This window comes from Mandrillus leucophaeus, unplaced genomic scaffold (assembly GCF_000951045.1).
Source record: "Mandrillus leucophaeus isolate KB7577 unplaced genomic scaffold, Mleu.le_1.0 Scaffold159, whole genome shotgun sequence".
Classification (NCBI taxonomy): Eukaryota; Metazoa; Chordata; class Mammalia; order Primates; family Cercopithecidae; genus Mandrillus; species Mandrillus leucophaeus.
In genome coordinates, this window is record NW_012101576.1 from 150,963 (window position 1) to 167,845 (window position 16,883).

Below are 16,883 nucleotides of genomic sequence, written 5' to 3' on the forward strand. Positions count from 1 at the left end.
ACCTAAGCCCATTCCCAACCAAAGTGGCATTAATCGGCCCATGTTGGGGTGCCACCTGCAAGTGGTGAACTAGGACCATCTTTTAGGTCAGTCTCACTACTCCTTGCCCAAAGGCTGCAGTCATGCCAGTTTAGTAAGCGTGAAACACTTCCACTTGCCACCACGAGGAAAAGGCCAATAAAATGGTGGAACCTCAGTTCTGACATCCTTAAGCCACTATGACATCACCAGAAGCCGCCTCCCAGACTTCTCACCATGTTTATTATTCCAGGGGTCTTATGCAAGGTTGCCAAGTGTGGAACAGTGCAAGTGTGTAAGACAGAAGTGAACTTGGAGCAACACCTGGTCCCAAGGCTGTGAACATTGCTACAGGGAAGGGTGGGGCAGGCTGCCTGGTCCTTGCTCTACTGTCTAGGTGCTTGGGTCCTAGTAGTGATACAAATAGGGACCACCACACTCCATGCTTCTTCAGAACAACTGGACACAGAAGGTGGCCTCATCCTGACTCATGGCTTTTAAGTGCCATCTATATGCTGATAATTTCCAACTCTATTATCTCTAGACCAGACTCTCCTCTGAACTCCAGAATCACATATTCAACTGCCTGCTTGACATCTCCACAGGGGTGCAGAATAGGACAGATCTCCTGCTCTTGCCACCACCCTAACCCCTATAATCCCAAATCTCAGCAGCAAATGGACGCTCCATTCTTACAGCTGTGCTGGCCAGAAAACTCAGTCACCCTTGAGTCTTCCCTTTCTCTCATACCCCACATCCAATCTATCAGCAAATCCGCTTTACCTTCAAGTCAGATCCAAAGCCAACCACTTCTCCGCACCTGCACTGCTCCCTCCTGACGCAGCCCCCCGCCACACCCACTCACGTGGATTCCTGCCACGGTCTCCTTTCTGCGCACTCAGCTTCTGTCTTGCCCCTACTGCCCATTCTCAACATGACAGCCAGGGTGATCATTTAAAAATATAAATCAAGGCTGGGCATGGTGGCTCACGCCTGTAATCCCAGCACTTTGGGAGGCTGAGGCGGGTGGATCACCTGAGGTCAGGAGTTCGAGACCAACCTGGCCAACATGGAGAAACCCCGTCTCTACTAAAAAAATACAAAAAATAGCCAGACATGTGGCGGGCACCTGTAATCCCAGCTATTTGGGAGGCTGAGGCATGAGAATTGCTTAAACCTGGGAGGCAGAGGTTGCAGTGAGCCAAGATCATGCCACTGCACTCCAGCCTGGGTGCCAGAGCAAGACTCTATCTCAAAAAAAATGTGTGTGTGTGTGTGTGTGTGTGCGCGTGTTGAATCCTGTTGCTTCTCTGCTCAAAACCCTTCTGTGGTTTCCCACCTCACTCTGAGCACAGGGCCACATCTATACAACAATAGTCTGTAAGACTCAATATGACCAGCCCCTATTTATCTCCCACCCCCATACTCTGCCCCACTGCACAGCCCACCAGGCACCAATACTCCCACCTCAGTGCCCTGAATTTCTTTTACCAGATACCCACATGACTTCTTCCCTCTCCTCTTTCCTTCTTCCTTTCCTTTTGACCTCTGCTCAAAAGCCACTATCAGTGAATCCTTCCCTGACTTACTAATTTAAAACAGCAACCCCGGCTGGGTGCAATGGCTTATGCTTGTGATCCCAGTGTTTTGGGAGGCTGAAGCAGGAGGATGGCTTGAGCCCAGGAGATTGAGGCTACAATGAGCTGTGATCACCCCACTGTACCCCAGCCTGGGTGATGGAGCAACACCGTCTCTAAAAGCAAAATGAGTCTTGTTCCATCACCCAGGCTGGACTACAGTGAGGTGATCATGGCTCATTGCAGCCTCAACCTCCTGGGCTCAAGCGGTCCTCCCACCTCAGCCTCTCAAGTGGATGAGACTACAGGCGTGTACCACCTTGCCCAGCTAATATTTTTGTAGAGATTGGGTCTCATTGTGTTGCCCAGGCTGGTCTCAAACTCCTGGACTCAAGCGATAATCCCACTTTGGCCTCCCAAAGTGCTGGGATTACAGGCGTGGGCCACCATGCCTGGCCTGAAAAGTTTTTAAACCCACCAACCCCACCCCTACCTGTTCTCTCTGCCTCACTCCCTGCTTTTTTCTCCTTTGCACTCATCTCTTAATGTATTTACATGTTATGTATTGTCTGTCTCCTCCCAGGAGAAGGTAAGCTCCCTGAGGGCAGGGGTTTCGTTTGTTTCACTCTCAACAACAGCCCCCTGCCTAGAACATGCCCAACACACAGTGGCTGTGAGCAAAACATGTGCTAAAAGAATGAACACCTGTGGTAGAACCCACCTCGGCTTTTGTGACAGACACCCCAAGGGGTCTGTCGCTGACCGTGACTGACTCCAGCGCGGAGGACATCCGGTGGCAGAGGTGCTTGTTCTGGATGGCAAACCTCAGCTCTTCCTTGACAAAGGGCGTCAGGTTAGCAAAATCCTCAAACATCAGTGACCCAGGAGGGGACAGGCAGGGGACGATGGCAGAAGCACTCACTTCCGAGGCAGAGACCTGGCCTGGGTGTTGAAGCATCATTTTGCTGAAAGACACATTGAAACCCAAACTGTTTCAGGGGCTCTGGGGCATGGGATCAAGTCCCTTTCCTCCACCAGACCTCCAACACCAGAACCCCACCCTCAGAGAAAAGTTCCATAAGCCATTGGGTTTCTGTTTTGTTTTCGTTTCATGCCATCCTCATCTTAAGTAAAACAGGTTCTTAAAATGCACACAGCTCAGTGACATGAACAAAATGCTTATTTGAAGTTTATTAGGGATGATGTTTCAGGCTACTCTGAATTCACAAGAGCTATGAGTTTCGGCTGGTGTGCCTATGTGCAAATGTGGCCTCAAACAGTCCTGAAAGAGGAAGAACACTTTTTAAAAATCAGTGAGGCCATTTTAAAAATCATGAGTAACCTCATTTTCAGCCTCTTTTGCAAAGAGGCTTGACATCAAGTTGAAACTATCAGTGAGTGGAAGTAAAAGCAAAAAGTGGGGAATCCTTGAATTTAGCAAATACATCTCTGAAGCTTCTCTCCCGGAAGTTGGGCCCAAGCAGTGGGAATGAGAAAGGTAACCGTAGCCAGGTGTGTTTCTTCACCCCAGACTTTGGCAGGGGATGGGGAGGTGGATTCTTAAGGTTAAGGTTGGCAAAGCAAAAGGCCTTAAAGAAAAGTGAGGTGCCGTATTGTGTGGGAGTTGTTCAGACCTGTGGTATAGGGAGAGACTTAGGCTGGGTGTAGGGACAGAGAACCCTGGGGCTGGCTCTGGCACTAAAGAGCAGTGACTTGAGCCAGTCACTTCAGCTCTCTAGGACCCAGTCTGTGTCTGGTAAATGACTGAGAGCTCCTCCAATGCCAGCATTGAGTCTACACCATTGCTTTACCCAGAGTCTGGCCCAGCACCTGACTCGCCATGCCTCACTGGCCAACTGAATAAATGAAGTGGGGATGGGGCCATCAAATCAAATGCCCCCCATAGTCCAAGATTACCTTTCTCATTCCCATTGCTTGGGTCCAACTTCCGGGGGAGAAGCTTCAGCGATGTAGTTGCTAAATTCATCTCCCTCTATTATTCTATAGCTCAGTGAACCCAAAAGGATGACAAAAGGAAAAAAAAGAGTAGAAATAGTGACAGTTACACGGACCCAATTGGGAAGAGTCCCCCATAAGTCTTGGCCTGCTGTGTACTCCCTCCAGCAGTGGCCATTCCCCCTCCTCCCTGCAGTTGGTTTCCAAGGGGCAATGAGTATAGGGACGAGTGTAGGATGAGTGTGGTCTGGGCATTCCTCTCACCAGGGATCTGTGGTCATTAGCACAGTCCAGACAGCGAAGAAGCCCTCTGGCAAGTCTCAAACATTTAAGGAGTGCCTCCTTCATACCAGAAACCTTAGGGGCACTATCTTGTTTAATCCTCATGAGAACCCAGTGAGTTAGGATTTAGCCCCCTTTTATAGATGAGATAACTGAGGTTTAGACAAACTAAGTCATTTGTCCAAAGTCACAGAATTAATATGGGGCAGCATCAGGATTTGGAATTAAGTTAGTTTGGCTCCAGGATTCATGCCCTTAATTTGTACATTGCAAAAAATGAACAAATATTATTACACATTACAAAAACAAACCAGTATTATGTTATATTGCACAAACAAAACAAAAAACCAGAGCAAATTTTTGGGGGACAGGCCTTAAGGTAGGTGGGAGGCCTGGAAATGAAGTGATGGAGGCGAGGCTAAGTAGAGATTCCTGGGGATAACTTGAACTCTGTTTAATGAACTGCTAATCTTTATGTCAGGGTGCACACCCAGGCTGCTTGCTACCTGCCCTCTGGCAATGTGAGCAAGTGGGTCTCTTATCCACAAAATTCTCATACTGGGGTCAGAAGATGAAAATCTGAAGCCCACTTACTCCATCATGTGTTATCATTGTACCTCCCAGTGGCTTTTTCTCCTCTGTTAAAGAGGGCTTGTAACAATCACCCTATTTTCCCATAATATCCTACGAGGAATTGAGGAACTAATACATGAATATGCCCTGGAAAACATTCCTTTGGCCAGGAGTTCCATGATTACTAGGCCTCCCAGAGATCTCTCCAGCCCAGGGCTGGCTCTCTGACAGAGGCTCTGTGGGGTCCAGGAGGGAGGGTGGCTGGTCACCCTCTTTGATCTCAAAGGCTTCTGAATAGAATACCCTGACTTCAACTCCCCCTAGAGATCTAACATACACCAATGGAGGCAAGACTTCCAGGCCAATGAAAGCTGCCCTTGACTAGTCAAAGAAACCCAGGCTATGTATGTAATTCTTTTCCCAAAGCCCTGTGTCATGAGTCAGAACTGAAGTTCTTCTCTCAGTTTAATCCTATAATCTTAGGATGCTGGGAGGATACTTGTCACTGTCAGGCAATAAACTCTGAGAAACTAGACTTCTAAAGTCAGAGGCTTAAGATTCTTCCATGCATTCATGTTTCCCTGCCCTTTCCAACTTTATTAAAAACCCAGTGATTCAGGGATGACATTCAGAGCTACCACTGGGCTAGTCTTTGTTCGGAGGCCTGGATGGCTCCCTTCTACATGGGTACTTTGAATTTCACTGCAGTAGAGTGTAGTTCCATTTTGCCACCCAACTAGGTTTATTAATGAGATCTCAGGGCTTGGGGTCTGCTGTTTGTGACTCCCATCCCGACCCTTTTTCTTATGTAAAGTCAGCAGTCCCAATGAAAGAAGCTGAAGAATGTCAGTGGTATGGAATGCTTTTATGGAAAGCATTGGGTGGGCTTACTTGGGGACAGAAATGGTTGTAAAAATGTTAAAAGTCTTTCAGAAAGTAAAACAGATGTATCTGTAGAGATCTGGGTTTTCTTGGCACTAGGCTAAAGCTTAACTTCTTGGGATACTTTCTAGTTATTCCTTTAGTCAGTCTCTTGAGTTATGATTCAGCCTAGACTCAGGCTGTGTCCCCACAAGGAAATGAAGTTAAATCATCAGACAATTTTTCAGAAAGTTGAGATCCTCAAACATCCTGATCATTGAAAAAAATTGTTTGGGGACCTCAGATCAGAGTTGACTTTCTATGCTGATCATAAAATTGTTCAGACTTGCTACCAAGAACTTGCATTTTGTTTCTGCTTGATTATTTCCAATCAGAAATCATGATGTATCATTAGTAGTTACATCATTTTCAAGAAAGTGAAACTACTCATGTATTCCTTTAACTGGAAATTCAGCTCCCAGATTTTTATTTCCTAGTAGCTACAGCTACATTGAATTTTCACTTTTAATTTTCATCCTCTTTCCACTAAGCATTGCTCGCTAACCATCTTATGTTACTAGGAAGCCAATACTGGCCTTTCACTAACTCTTCATATCTTGGTCTTCCTCCCAGACCTTTTGAAGATTGTAGGTGCAAAGCTGGGCATCAAGGGCCAGAGACAATGTTTCTAAACCTATCAGTGCCAATCACAAACTAAGCACTCACCAACAAATCACTTAGGGTTTCTGGGCCTCTCATTCTCTTCCTCTGTAATTTGAGATCAAAACTGCCTGCCCCAAAGGGCTGTTAAGAAGGATATATGAGATTTACATATACACTGGGTAGTTATTACTACGGTGACTCCATCTTCTCCATTTCAGGAAAAACTCATTCTGTTGTTATCAATTCAACAAAGCCCTGTTAGTGAGGAATTAACTAAAACCTTCAAGAAATTCAGGTCATTCAGAGCCTCTTTTGTACTCTGATTGACCCCAGGTTCTTTGCAGACCAGGTAGATGTCACCCCACTATTTGCTGACACCAGCATTTCTCCATTACATATTTGAAAGAAAACCAATTCTCACTTATAAACCATTTCTCCCTTGGAAAGCTTCTGTGGCATCTTGACTATGTCCTTCCTCCTCCCCTGCCTAGGTAACACTTGAAGCCACTGGCCTTGTCCCATGCCCAGCCAATTTTAAAAAGAAAGGAATCATGGACTCTATCTAATGGAAATCACACCCTCTCAATATTAGAATCATCTAGGTCAGATTTTCATTTTGTAATGAGTATACTGGTCCAGGGAGGTAAAAATGACTTGCCTGAGGTCATAAAGCTGGTGAGTGGCCCATCCCATGCCAAGTTGCTGACCACCCACCAACTGCTCATTTTGCTCCATCACCAATAGGTATCACCACCTCAAGGGATCAACCAACAAGGCAACCAGAGAACAGAGCCATTAGCCAGGTAGATAAGGGGTCAAGAGTCCTGGCACTTGGTACCAACCACAAAGGAGACTTTGACAGGACTGAGATAGGGAGGGGCTATCGAAGAAAAGGGCCATGGAGAGAAAGGAATTCTATAATGGCTAAAGGGCAAGGAGGAAGAGAGAGAAAAAGAAGGCTCCCAGCACTGCCACAGATGCTGGGTGCTGTATCTTATCCCCACTGCGGGCGTGGGGTGCTGCTTTCTTTGCTGTCTCTGAAACAATTCTGACAGTAACTGCAATCCTCACCTCATCCCATCTTTGGCCAGGATATCCTCAAAGCAGGAGCCTGTATGTTGTAGCATTATTCTACAACCAATGCTAACTGCAAAACAACGGAGACAGTAATACCAATTTTTTGCCTTCACTTTAAGTTATGGAGACAGAAACTTCGAACAGAAGATATGACTGTCACCTACAACGAAAGGGGTACATTGAGAGAACATCCAGATTTTCTGGCTCTCCTTTTTTTTTTTTTTCTGGCTTCATCAAGGATTTCGTAACTATTTTATTTGTAAGAAAGCATATGTGACCTCTGCAATGAAATTAGGGAAAAGAAAATGTTTAGGAGGAAAGAAAGTAGATGAGAGACAAAAATGGGGATAGGAGGAGCAGAGAAGGAGAAGGAATCCAGTGGAAAGAAAACTGGTGAGGGAAAAGATGCCCTGCAGAAAAGTCCCCTTTCCCCCACTGTCTGGACACCGGTCAATGACATTAGATAGAGACCCACAGCATTCAAGTCCCCTCACTGGCTCCTTTTCTTCCCACTACACCACCCCAGAATCTGAAAATCTCCAGACAGAAAGGACCTTAGCAGTTATCTGGTCCAACCACTGCATTGTGCCCTCCAACACGCAGAGGGGGCCGGTACTGCCCATGTGCCCCTATTTCCCGGCTCGGCATACTGAGGCTCAACGACATCGATTGCAGTGTAAGCGCTCAGAGTCCTGGCACTAGACCACAAAGCCATTCTCTCAAATATCTGCACAACTGGCTCCACACCCTCGCTTCCCCGCCACGGTGGGTCTCCCGCGGACCCGCCGAAGGAAAAGCCAGAGTGAGAGTCCCAGGTGTGTGGGAGTCCCGGGCTCAGGTTCCAGACACCAGCCGGTGCCGGGAGCCCTTCCCGTCGTCCGCCCTGGGACAGCGCGACCCACCAGCGCTCTCCACTTCCAAACTTATCCCAGCTAACTTTTTCTCGGGGTTGCCTTCACGGTCCTGCCGCCAGCGCTCCGGGGTGCCCAGGGCGACCCCCAGCGGCCGCGCACGCGACGCCGCCCGCCCTCCTGCCCCTTCCCCATTCATTCCTCTCGGCGCGTGGGGCAGCCCTCCCGCAAGCCTCCCGCCTTCGTGCCTCTCTGCCGACCCCGGGAAGGATCGGCTCCCTCAGTGCCGTGTCTCGAAGCGAGGGATGCAGCGGGACGGCGAGCTGGGCAGCCTCGGACACCCCAGCGCACCCGCCCACCCACCTCACGCCCTCTCCCAGCCCCGCAAGCCAGCGCCGTCTGCGGAGAGAAGCGGCGCTCCAGGCTGGCGGCAGAGTGGACGCCCGACCTCCGTCACCAGGAACCTTTCGCGCCCCAAGTCAAAAGAGAAAGTTAGTTCTTTCGCTTTGCGGGAAACTTTTCAAAGCGCCGAGGAGCAGCGGTGGCTTAGAAGAAGTTAAAGCCAGAGTTATTTCCAAGCCGGAGACTGGGGGCGCAGATCTGGGGTGGGTCAGGGGTCGGCGGACTGGTTACTTAGAGCGGCGCGAAGGGAATGAAGGCAAGCCGCCCTCGTCGCGCTCACTCCCTTGGCTTCCAGCGCTCACCTCCAGGCTCCGCTCGGGGCGGCCAGGGTCCGGAGGACGGGCAGGGTCGGGACGGGGTCGGGCGGGCTGTTTGTCTGGCCGGCGGGCGAGCACCAAGGACTCACGGCCGGCGCGCGGGCTGAAGAGTGCGCTCCGGCGGCGGCGAGAGAAGAGAGCTGTGCAGTGCGCGCCTGGCTGCGTGCGACTGTGGCTTGGAGAGCGTTGCATCACCCCTTTTATAGCCCTCAGGCGGGCGGCGCGGTCGTTTACTCCGTGTTACCAGTCCCAGGCTGACGTAATGCTATTAATAGCTTCCCGGGAGAACCGGCCGAACGGAGCGGAGGAAGGGGGTGGGGGAGGGGCCAAGGCGGGGCGGAAGGCGGGTGGAGATGGGGGGGCACTGGTGATGCAAGTTCGGGGAGGAGCCAGCCGAGGCGCGTTCCCCCAGCCTCGCTTACTGAGACACACACCAGCCCGCCCTCTCTCTCCATATCAGGACCGGAGTCGCCTGGGATAGCCGCCAGATGTGCGTACTCGCTGCTGCGTGTTCCAGGCATGACCAATGGTGCCCAAGCCAGCGGCATGACTCCACCGCGCTGGCATCTCTCCCTCCGCTAGGTTGAGGAGCGGGGGGGCGGGGAAGGTGGGGAGGCGGGTCCCGGCCCCAGCCCAGACTAGGTGAGGCTGGGAAGCGGGCACGACCTTTCTCTAAAATGCGTGGTCATTTTCTGGAGCTTCAGGAAAATACCCCCTCCCCCACTGGCCTCCTACTTCTCTAGCAGGGACAGAATAGGGGCAGAAGCGTTAGTCTGTGATGTGGGGAAGGTGTCCAAAGTCACCCTTCGGTGTATCCACGCCGTTACCCGCCGGGTGTGACCTCCGCGGCGGGGACCGCGAGAAGCCCGCCTGTTAACACGAAAGCGGAGGGCAGCCCTCTGCTGGCACCGTGCGCCGGAGCCCACGGCCCCGGACCCTCCACATAGACGCACACGCAGGACAGCTCCGGGCTCCGAGACTAGGGCGAGTGGTAGGACCGTATCGGTTCGATTTTTCTTCTTTTTTTGCAATCACAAAGCGTTTGAAATTGACAAGAACGTCTCAGTGAAACCAACAAGAGCGTGAAAAGATCGGAGTCCCGGAGGAATCAGAGGCAGCCCGGTGGGAGCGTAGGAGGGGGCGGAAGCCAGTGGCCAGGACTAGGGGGAAAGAGAAGGTGCTTTGGGGTCCGCGAACCTGCCCAGGCCTGGGGGTCGCCCCGCTCTCAGGCAATATTTAGGGAAAACCCATCTTCAGCTTTCACGGGTTCTTCTGCTCCCAGAGCCTACTGGACTGGGACCAGACGGCCCGGAATGGGGACGCACTGACCACAGGCGGAACCCGCAGCAGAAATCCCCTCTGCCCTCAAGCCAGGGTGGCGGGAAAGGCGGGGCCCCGTAGCCGAGATTCGAGCTGAGACCTCAGCAGAACTGGGTTTAAACCTTAAAAACGATTTCCTGATTCTTATTCCCCGACCCCAACAGTTTCTGCTCAGAGAGTGGCAGAACCAGTAACCTTCTTGACTGCCTGTGGATGACTATTTGTGGACATAAGTGTGGCCCGGGACTTTCGCACCTGCCTGGGAGGGAGACTTGCGCGGCCGCAGGGTGTGGGGGCACGGCAAAGGGCAGAAACACCTCCTTTCCACCTGCCTCTGGGAGAGAGGCGGCCGAAGGTCATAGTTTGGTAATTTGGGGTAGAAACTAGAGGTGTCTGGAGCCCGGGTCTCACTTGAAGTCCCCAGTTCCCCCCACCGGGGTTCCTCGCCGCCTAGCCCGACCTCACTCAGAGCACCCCTCTCCCCATGGGCCTGGGAACACGCGGAGGGCGGCCTCGGAAGTCTTTGCGCCCCGGCGGGCCCTGAAGCCCTGGGGTTCCACGCGGGATCCTCAGAGATCCGGCTCTGCACCTGACCCGATTTCCAGCGGCGTCGCGCGGGAAGTGCAGGGCGGGTGTTTTCGCTTTACTTTTCGCCCTGGTAACGGCTCTCCCGGCCCCACCCTCGGCTCCCACGCCCTCACCCCCGCGCGCCGCGCAGCACACCTCCACAACCCGCCCTCCCGCTGGAGTGCGCGCAGGTAAACCCCGGGCGTGTCGGAGCAACCCCGAGAACACCGGGCGGGATTAGATGGAGGAGTGTTTGTGCATTTGAATGAAGTTATTTGGTATCTCTACTTAGCTATTTTATCTACTTATAGATTGTCCTGGAATAAATAGCACCATTATAAAATGAAGCAAGGAGAGGAGGGAGAACACGTGAAGCTTTTTACTCTTTTTCCGCTGTGAAACAGAAATCTTTCACCAGTTTACAGCTTGAACTATGATTCCATTAATACACGCAAGCCAAATCTGTGGAGATCTGGTCCCGTCCTTAAGGGGAAATTCCAGTTAGGTCGTCAAGTAAATAAACAGCCAGACCGGCCTCCACAAAACGTCAGGGGCTCTGCCTTGGGAAGGAAAGGGTAACTGGGATGGGGGGAGAAGCCCCTAACACCCTGGTCGGGTTATTTTTATTACCATTGTGCCTCCAGTTCCTTTTATTAATCTTGCTTCATTCTAATTACTCTTAGTTTGGAATCTCCAAGTTACACCTGGATAGAAATGCTGTCCACTGTTCACAGAAGTCTGATCCTGACATTCTCAACCCTGAAAGTGATAAGAATCTTGACAGAGAACTAAGTCCACTCCCACTTGAATGAAACTCTTATCCAAGGAAAACAAAAGCTACTCCTGCCTGCCTCCCTCCCCTCAGCCCCCAGGAGAACCGTGAAATGCCTGCTGAATTGAGACTGGAAAAGAACAGAGCAAGGCAGAGCCCCTGAGGTCTTTGCCACAGGAGAGTGATCAACATCTGAGTCCTTTGCATCCTCATTTTACCCTGACTTAAGTTAATGCCACCAATGTCCAGTGTGCACACTCTCAGCACACACACAGCCAGTGCCATGCAGAGGAGGGCACAGAAAAACTTTCCACACCAAAACTCCTCTCGACGCAAACCAAAGAATGGCTGTCTTGCCTTAGAAGGAAGCCCTGGCTAGGGTGATTTCAGGGGTTAATCCTCAATGAAAGACGGTTAAGCAGAGACTTGAAGATTGCTGAGGTTTTATGCTGGTGAACGGCCTAGGGAATCCACATTCGGATCAGCCTTGGTATGTTTTGCTGAGTGAGATAAGAGTTGGAGACTTCATGCTGGGACATGTGCAAAAGGAAGGGAAAAAATTAAAAGGGGAGGGGAAGGAACTAGGTAATTGAAAACAGCCCACTCGTGGCAACCAAATCTAAACAGAAAAACATTGCAGGGAGCCAACGCGAAAAAAAAAAAAAAAAGTTCGAGATATTTAATGGTTCTAGCAGTTTCTTAGTTCAGTGCACAATCCCTTCCCACATTCCTCTGCCCCATTACTCTGTTCTGTAAACCCTAAGACTGTATTCGCACCCAGAATGCTAGAAACACAAGGTAAGATCCACTAGAGGAGCGGCAGAGTACTACCAGCCCTGTCTGCCTAGCTCAACCTACTTCTTCGCTTTGAAACGGGAGTGGAGTCGATTTTCTTATACTTTATTCTGTTTCTGAAGCCCACTCTTTCTACAAAGTCAGTTTGAATGTGGGGACTGCTAGTTTAATAGCGTCCAAAATGGGCATTGTCAGGAAACAGGTGCAGCATCACACAGTAGGCACCAAAGTGTGGAAGGCACTTGGATTCTGGATTCAGCACTTAGATGCTGTGTCACCTTAAGTAAGTTATTTCTTCAAATGAAAAATGGCACTAACAATAGTGCCTAATGCATAAAATTGTTATGACATTTCTCTGAGGATGTGGCACCCGGTCAGCCCTCAATAGTGGTATCATTAATTAATTATGAATCAAGAAAAGCTTTCTGAGGTGCCCCTGAATCTCTCCAGGAACTCATTCAGTACCCCTTGTCAGTGGCAAATAGTGGATGAAGTCGAGCGATCTCCAGGAATGACAATCATAAGGGGGTGGGAATGAGAGCCCAGGCAGACACCGATGAGAACGGTCCTCATTCCCCATCACAGCATCTCCACCACACACCTAGGGCTCTCCTCAATGCTGGGTGGCCCTGCCAAGTATCCTGGGCTAGGAGCAGGGGATTTGGGTTCAGGATCTGGTTCTGTCTTTGATATTCTTGAGCAAGGCACTCCCCCTTTCTAAGGCTCCCAACTTTTCTGAAGTGAGGAGCCTTGGACTGAGTTCTGATGGTCCTGAATGGGGACCCTCTGCCAAAGCCACCTTATGGGCCTCTGGCAACTTTCCCTAAGAGAGATGGGGAGAGAGAAGACATCATAGGTAAGGCACTGAATACCACAGGGGCAGACCCATTTATGCAACCTTTCTTCCCCTCCAAAAACTAGAGTTAAGAAATGCTGTCCAACTTAAACACAGCCTTTCTCCCACCTCCAATACTTCCAAGAGTTTTCATCCCCATGGACTAGGTGCCTTGTGAGAGAGGGGCGTGGCAGAACACCCCAGGCATGGATTACATCTCTGGGGACTTCTTACGTGTAGCCCATCATCAACAACCATAGACATCTACCTTGGTCTACAGGGCCAAAACCCAGGTAGCAGATACTCCCATTTGAGAGATTAAATCCTGGAGACCCCAGAATCCAAAATGAAGTCCTGGAAGTCAGGGGATTAGCAGGACTCAGGAGACCTGGGATTCATTCACAGGTTTACCTCCAGTCAACTGAGTAAGTATACAGTGAGTATACAAGTCATAAACATGATGTCTCAGTTTCCCAGTCTATAAAACGGAACTACTTAGCATTGACTCCCCCTAGGTTGTTGTAAGAATCAAATGAGATAGTAGATGTGAAAGTGATTTGAAAATAAAAGATTTCTTTGGGGAAAGTTTTACTATAATTTTTTTGTCATTATGAAAATTTGGGAAACAGACAAGAAAAAAATATTACCCACAATCTCAACACTGTCAGCACTGTAGTGTGTTTCCCTCTAATCTTTTTTTCATGTACATGATTGTAAAATATAGTTATGATTTTAGATTGCATGCACCTTTGAAATTTGCTCTTTTTCTTGTTACCTCGAATGGTATATGGTCTTTCTTCTTAAAAATATGTCATTATAAATTATACCATATATGCAAAAGATTACATAGAACACACACATATATATGTATACATTTTGATAATAAAACACATTGGGAACCCACCACTCAACAACTAGACCCCTTTGCCTCCCAGAGGTAACCACTATGCTGATTCTTATTACCATAACTTGCCAATGGATGTTGTATGATTTATTTAATCATTTCTCTACTTTTAGAATTTAGAGTGTTGCTAATATTTTGCTTGAATGCTATACACATTTAAATCTTTTTATAAGGGAAGGGGCATCAAATACCATCATTGCTCAGGATGCTTAAACGGGGTTAAAGAATGAGTCTTGATGCCTACCTTCAAATGCTACACAGGACATATATATGGTGGAAGATGGAAGGACCCCCAAATATTGTGACTACTTGTGCATTTTCCTTGTTTTCTAACATCCAAACAAAAAATCCTGCAGGCGCTTTTTCCTTCCTTTTTAATCCCTGCCCCTCTCTACTTCCCAACGTCCTTTATTTTCTCTTCATCTAGCTTGAAACAGAAAATGTAGTCTGCAGCATGGGCTAGTGGTACAGAATTAGAGCAGCCAGGCTCTGCTTCTCCCTGTGCCTTCAGGCAAAATTCTCACTGTAGCTCGGGCAGCTCTACCATCTCTATGCCAGTTTGGTGACATGAGTGGCTACCAGGTAGCTGGTCACCTCAGTCTGCACCTGAACAGGTGCAGATGTTTGGTGGTGATTCTCAGAACTAAAAGACACCATAACAAAAAGGACCCTAGAAGTCATTCACTTCCGTCTTTCTCAAACTGGACATGAGCACACACACAGGTGTACCAGGGCCATGAGATAAACAAAGGAGTTCTTACTTGAGTGTCTGCCTTAAGTAAAAAATCCTTAAAATGTTGTGTTATATTAAACATATATAGATACGCGGAATTTGAATGTAAGTCATACAAGGATTTCTAAGGAAAGAGAGAAGATATCAAATACATTCTGGGTTTAGCATCGGCTGCCAAAAGTTTTATTCCTGGGATCTTGAGAGGATTAGTTCCCTCCCTTCTTTCTTTTTTTTTTTTTTTTTTTTTTTTTTTTGAGACGGAGTCTCGCTCTGTTGCCCAGGCTGGAGTGCAGTGGCCGGATCTCAGCTCACTGCGAGCTCCGCCTCCCGGGTTCACGCCATTCTCCTGCCTCAGCCTCCCAAGTAGCTGGGACTACAGGCACCCGCCACATCGCCCGGCTAGTTTTTTGTATTTTTTAGTGGAGACGGGATTTCACCGTGTTAGCCAAGATGGTCTCGATCTCCTGACCTCGTGATCCACCCGTCTCGGCCTCCCAAAGTGCGGGGATTACAGGCTTGAGCCACCGCGCCCGGCCCCCTCCCTTCTTTCTAAGTGTAAAATGCTGCTATGTAGCATTCTGGGTGTTCCAGGCTATGTACTAAGCCCTTCACATACAGTTAATGCTTTTAATTATTGTAGCCACCCTTTGATGGACCTGTGAACATCTCCATTTTATAGATGAGGAAACTGAGGCACAGACAGGGTAAATAACTTGCCAGAAGTCACCTAGTTAGTGAGCAGTAGAGCAGGATTCAACCCAGGCAGTCTGACTCACGAGTCTGAGTGCACAGCCACAATACATACTACTTCCTGGCAAGTGCTCACGGGAAACTTCGGATGCTCTGATGCAGTTCAGGGCCCTCATTTGATGGATGAGAAAACTGAGCTTACAGAGGAAATGTGGCTCTCCATGGTGTCAGAATCATAAATTCTCATACCAAAAGGAACCTTAGCAGCCATTGAGACTCGTGAACCCCTTTTTTTCCCTCTGCCCGGGGAGATGCTGCTCTTGCTAAGATTAGGGTCAAGGTGAAAAAAGCTGATTGTGAGAAGAGCACCCTAAAACATTTCAGGGGCATCCTTAGCTAGTGGCTGACAAGGTATACTATCCCTGGGGCTGAAAAGGGGGTGGTGCAGGGTAGAAGCCAGGGATGGCAGAAAGAACCTGTGGTCAGATGGAACTGAGTTAAAATCCTCCTGCTGCCACCACTTATTTTGTTTTGAGAAGGTCCTATAACCTCAGTTTCTCCTGTAAAATGAGGATAATATCTATTTCCTCATTTATATCTGTTTCCTTAATCATGGGATTAACGAACAATGCACCTTCATTATACATTGTATACCTGTATCAAAATATCTCACGTACCCAATAAATATATACACCTACTGCATAACCCCCAAAATTAAAAAACAATTCACCCTCAAAAGTGCCATTAAATAAATATTACATTTTTCCCTCTTCATGCCTTACCCTTGAAGCTACCAAGTCATGTGGAAACCTGAGACACCAAAGTGTCTAGACCCTCATGGAAAGTTCTGTCCCTCAGGCTGACTTACTGACTGATTTGAAAACAAATTTAAAAATCTTGATGTGTGGCCAGGTCATATTTAGTAATTACTATTTACTGAGCACATACTACATGCCAGGCACAATAGTAAGCACTTTTAAAAATACCCAGTATCTTATTTCATCCTTATAATAACATGTGAGGTAGCTTTTTTTTATCTCGGTTCTACAGATGAGGAAACCAAAGCACAGAAAGGTTAAGAAAATTGCTTGTGGGCACTTGATTTAAACACAGATCTGACTTATTTCAAAACTTATACTAAGCGATACTGTCCTCAGAATCTTAGAGAGCATGACGTGTGTTTACTTTTCTTTAGCCTTGCCTCCCTTGTTGAAAATGAGCACCCTCGCTTTACCGAAGTCTTGCTGAATGCACAGATGCTTCTAGAGTTGACCTTACCAGAAAATTCTTACTCCTGATGTCCCAGAGGATTCATGCTTAATAAATTCCAGATCCCTGTGCCCTCAGGGATACTTTCCCCTCTGCCAAATTTGCAATTATTTCATAATTTGCTTTAACCACAAACATAAGCCCTGTTATCGACTGAGTAAACTGAGTAGAGCTTTTTGGACTTTTATTCTTTTCCCAAAATACGATGAACTTGAATCATCAGATGATGAACTTGTACTTGAAACTAGAGTGGCAGAGGGCAAAGTGAGTCACTCCAGTGAGTTTATGCCTATCAATCAATGCATCAAAATTGTGTCCTATTACCAGACACTGCTCTCAGCAGTCTACTTAGACACCTTGGGGGTAGAAGGGCAATACAAGAGCATTTCTTGACCCGAGGAGTTAAAAATCTTGTTTAGGT

At 48.4% G+C, this 16,883-nt stretch overlaps 1 protein-coding gene across 6 annotated transcripts in view; it reads right to left on the reverse strand.

The window, feature by feature from the left end:
- The window catches only part of ATF3 (activating transcription factor 3), a 53,974-nt gene that overhangs the window by 3,203 nt on the left and 33,888 nt on the right, over positions 1-16,883 (reverse strand). For 2 of the 6 annotated variants that reach the window (XM_011975772.1, XM_011975776.1), the window contains exons 1-2: positions 8,563-8,883; positions 2,317-2,560 (exon numbers count right to left, since the gene is read on the reverse strand). In XM_011975772.1, coding sequence (XP_011831162.1) covers positions 2,317-2,556 — 240 coding nt within the window. In that variant the 5' untranslated portion in view covers positions 2,557-2,560; positions 8,563-8,883. Of the gene's footprint in view, positions 1-2,316; positions 2,561-6,651; positions 6,660-8,221; positions 8,323-8,562; positions 8,884-16,883 lie in introns of those variants that run through there. The other 4 variants (XM_011975771.1, XM_011975774.1, XM_011975775.1 and 1 more) reach the window with 4 other exon arrangements.